Source organism: Herpailurus yagouaroundi, unplaced genomic scaffold (assembly GCF_014898765.1).
Source record: "Herpailurus yagouaroundi ecotype Mexico unplaced genomic scaffold, PumYag 195, whole genome shotgun sequence".
Lineage (NCBI taxonomy): Eukaryota > Metazoa > Chordata > Mammalia > Carnivora > Felidae > Herpailurus > Herpailurus yagouaroundi.
Window position 1 is genome coordinate 241,867 of NW_024412426.1, and position 4,211 is coordinate 246,077.

At 56.4% G+C, this 4,211-nt stretch overlaps 1 protein-coding gene across 1 annotated transcript in view; it reads right to left on the bottom strand.

Moving 5' to 3' along the window:
• Positions 1-4,211, bottom strand: part of PLXNA2 (plexin A2) — a 191,433-nt gene that overhangs the window by 5,793 nt on the left and 181,429 nt on the right. The window contains exons 28-30 of the mRNA XM_040446320.1: positions 3,894-4,063; positions 1,479-1,691; positions 638-788 (exon numbers count right to left, since the gene is read on the bottom strand). Coding sequence (XP_040302254.1) covers positions 638-788; positions 1,479-1,691; positions 3,894-4,063 — 534 coding nt within the window. The remainder of the gene's footprint in view (positions 1-637; positions 789-1,478; positions 1,692-3,893; positions 4,064-4,211) is intronic.

Below are 4,211 nucleotides of genomic sequence, written 5' to 3' on the forward strand. Positions count from 1 at the left end.
GGGTTCTGCGTCTCCCTCTCTCCCTGCCCCTCCCCCGCTTGTGCTCTCTCTCTCTGTCTCTCAACAATGAATAAATGTAAAAAAAAATTTTTTTAAAGAAATAAAACAATATTTGGCATATACGATGAAGTGCTAAGTATTAGCTATTATCATTATCATTATCATTATTATTATTCCTAATGCTAATTTCAGGTACAGTGTCAATGCAGGTCTTGTAAATCCTCTGAAGCTGTCTTATTCAACCTGTCCTCATGTTAAGGTCTACCTGCGTACCTAAAATGTAACTGACGGATGTGCCCAAGTGCAAAGAATAGTCTGATTCACTGTTTAAGAAAGAATGAAATTAATTGTCCAACACTTTGAAAGGAAAACTAATTACATCATCAAAGTCTTGTTTATTATGTTGCCAAAGGGTGAAAGACAATGGAATGTGTAAGAAAGCATTGGATGAGTTGGAGACGATAAGGCTACCTTCTAAGGGAATGGTAATGATTTTTGAGCTCATGGGTTTTGATTCCATGAGTGTTTTCTCTAAATTACCCTCTGTCGCTGTTACTTAGAGGCTGGACCAGGCGTTCTGTTTAACTGCCTTTCTGGCTGCGTGTCAGTCTCTGTCCCCTCCAGGGCCCTGCCTTACCTCTTCGCTATATTTGCTGACGTAGGAGTAGATCTCATTGAGGGCACTCAACATGTTGAACTCCACAGCATGCAGACGGGACTGCTCAGCGAGGTAGGCGTTCATGTCCTGGTCACTGATGGCGGGGAGCTTGGCAATGTCTGCATAGTATCTGCCATAGAGAGGACAGACTCCGTAACGGGGACCTGGCACACATTTGCCTACACTACTCCGACCTCGGGCCCCTCGAGAGCACTGGATGTCCCCAGTTACTCCTGCCTCCAATGTCTCTTTCGATGTGTTTTCCTCTGGCCTCTTGCCTCAAGCTAAGGGCGAGGCCTGGAGACTGTTGCTCAGGAGGCCAGACTCCATCTAGCTCCGAGCTCCCACTATGGTCCCCCCCCCCCCCCAGAATGCACAAAAGCCCAGACTCTGACCAGACTCCAACCAGACTCCTTGTATTCCAATCCCAGCTCTACTACCTGCTAGCTGGGTGACCTTGGGCAAGTTACTAAGCCTCTCTGTACCTCAATTTCCTCATTAGTCAAATGGCGATGACAACAATACTTACTTTGCCACTCTGTTGGATATTATAATGAGAGGACGCATAAAAAATCTTTATCACAGGAATGGTTGCTTAGCATGTGCTCAATAACAGGTAATCAGAACGATAATGGTCTGAGCTCCAAGGGCACAGGGCTTCCCCTCCTTCCTCTACCAGGAAGCTTGGACAAGGGGGAAGGGGGGGAACCTGAGATCCGAAGGTACCTCAAACACGGTTGTGAGTCCTCAGTGAAACCCACAGCGTGGGGAATGGAGCAGACAGGCAGGGGTGTGGGCCTGTCCCAGGGAAGCTACTGACCTCTCCACCCAGCTCTTGTAGCTGGGGATGTCCTTGGCATAGAGCAGCTTGTTGGAGGGGGAGTCCTTGCCCAGCCGGTGCTCTGACGTGGAGCAGGAGTCCATGAAAGTCTGGGCCACCACGGACAGGCAGGCGTCCGTGATGCTGCCCTTGTGGATGTCGAATACAAACTGGGGGTTCTTGATCACGTTCACCCAGAAGCGCAGAGGGAGGCTGTGGGTAAAGGCAGAAGGGACCCTGAGGGCCGAGCCTCCGCCGCGCCCCTGGTGTCGTCCACTAACACTCCTCTCCTCCTTCTACAAGTGAAACCTCTCTCTCCCAAGGGCAAGGGAATGTAATCACAGAGGACTGGGCCAGCCAGGGCTGCTAATTTAGCCTGATTCTTGACCCTGGGAGAAGCGGAGAGGCGCCATCGTACCCTAACAGGGGGGGCCGACCCTGATCCCTACCGAGAGGTAGATAGACGGAGGTGGGTTCTGTTCCCTCCCGGCAGCCCTTGCCAAAGGCTCCCAGGCCCCCAGGGAAGCCTAAGTACAGAGAACTGCACGGTTTTCTCAGAGCTTCGAACAAAGCCCCCAGACTCCTGGAGTCCCTTTACACAGTGCCATGGCCGTTATCCGGAAGGACGCAGCCAGCAGCCCCAGGCGCTGCCTCGGAGCCCCACAAAGGGCGCCACCTGCACTGCCGCCCAGCCTGGCCCCCTGCGCCACTTCCCAGGGCAGGCCAGGCCCGGTGGGTGGGGCGGAGGAGTGGGCCCCCCAGGGGGCGCCTCTTTCAGGGCTCTCCCCGGGGCTCTCCTCTATCTGGGCAGGGGCAGAGGGAGGAGAGGAGGCCATTGTGGGCATGCTGGGAACGACTCAGTGTAGCTCAGCGTTTTCCCACCCGAAGAGGAACCGATCAGTCGTTAGGAGTGCTCCTTCTGTGGCTTGGGAAGTTACAGTCAGAGGGGAATGAGTTTTCTCTGCTCCTGAGGCCCTGAGGGGGACAAGCCCATTTATTCCCCTTCAAAATCAGAACAGCTGCGGTTTCTGTGCCTTTTCCAGCTTCGTCTTCTCTTCCAGCTGCCCGCAGGGCCTTAGCTCCCGGGCTCCTGCGTGAGTGAGCTTTGTTCCCGGGCTTGTCCTTCTGGCCTGAGATGGCGGTCCAGGGCAGGGCATTTCCATGACGGGGGCCCGCTTGGCAACAGAAGGCAGAGAGACGGGCATAATCCAGAACTTTCTCTTCATGTCCCTGAAACCGCAGCACTGGGCTGGGGAGTCTTCCAAAGCAAAGGAGACAGGCAGGGCTCTGCCCCCGGGAATCCAGACGAAAGGCCTGCCCTGCTGAGGCGCGCCGTGGGCTTCTCCCCCGCGACCACCGGCCACCGGAATCTCCCCATTTCACTATCCTGTGATCAAAGCTGCGGGCTCCAGAGGGCCAGCAACCACAGCATCTCGGAGAAGAAAGGATTATATGGGATGGGGGTTGGTTTTTCCCAAAGTGTTTTGCCGGTTGCTAGGATTTTTGATTCCCAAATAACAGCCGGGGCCCATCTGTGTCGGCTCTGTTTTCTGAGGAGATCGCTGACTCCAGACAGCTGTGCGGGCTGCCTGCCCAACCCACATGCCTGGACCTCCGCTCTCCCCTCTCCGTGCTCTTTCCTGGAGGAAGGTTTTTGAGTCCGGCTCTTGGCCAGGCCCCGTCTGACCTGAGAGCCAGTCCTTAGCTTGGCTGGCGATGCGGGTCTAAAACCGAGGAGAGAAGAGTCCTTTGCCAGGGGCCTGCGGGAGCCGCTTGTCCCACCGCGGTCTGGCTGCCGAGGTTACCTTAGGGAAGAGTCACGCCTGCAGGACATCCTGCCCGCTGCTTCCTGAAAGCCATGGCGCCGGGGTAATAACTTGGCCTTAAGGGATCAAGTTTGCAACGACATCCTCCCGGTTGGTGGGCTCAAATCTATAGCAGGTGCAAGCTCTCTCCCCAGGGTCTATGTTCAGTTCAGGGCTTCCCCGTCTTCAGGAAGGGCCGTGGGTTCTGCCCCCCCTCAGAATGCCTGACGCTGACTGGCTCTGTAGCTGTGCAGCTCGGTCCAAAGGTGGCTCCTTATGTAGGTTCCTCCAGCATCCTTTCTTGAGAACCAGAGGTCTCAGGGTCAGGGAGGAAGTGCTCCCTGGGAAAGGATCTCCACCTGAAAGGGCAGAGCTCAAGCACGCGTCCTGGTGCTGGGCCCTAAGCCAGGCGGGCCCCACTGGGCGCTGGCAGCCCGGGGACCGTGTTGGGGATGCAGAGCATATGTGCGCTATTTGTTCTAGGAACCTCAGAGTACCCGGCCCCGCGAGGAACGGGCTCCCCGCATCTCCCGGGTCCGGGCCGGTCCCACCTCCCACACCTCGCGGCCTCTCCAGGCCGCAGCTCCCCCTGGGCCCCCCGAGGGGTTACCAGTTGCTTTTCCAGGTGTGCCGCACATCTGTGTCATGGATGCCGTGTCTGTCCGCCTGCTCATCCAGGAAGTCAAACATGTACTTGATGGCCAGGGGGAGGGCGCTGCCCCGGTGCACGGTGCTGAACAAGGTCTCAAACAAGTCGTCCACGAACTTCTGCAGGGTGCCCTGGGGGAGGGACGGTGGGAGAGTATGAAGGGGAGGGTGGGGGTGCAGGCAGCAGACGGGCAGACCAGATGGTGCCTTGGACTGATCCCGCCTTGGAAATTTGTCTGCGGCACCAGGCTGCGCAGACCGTGTGGTGGGGGGGGGGGGG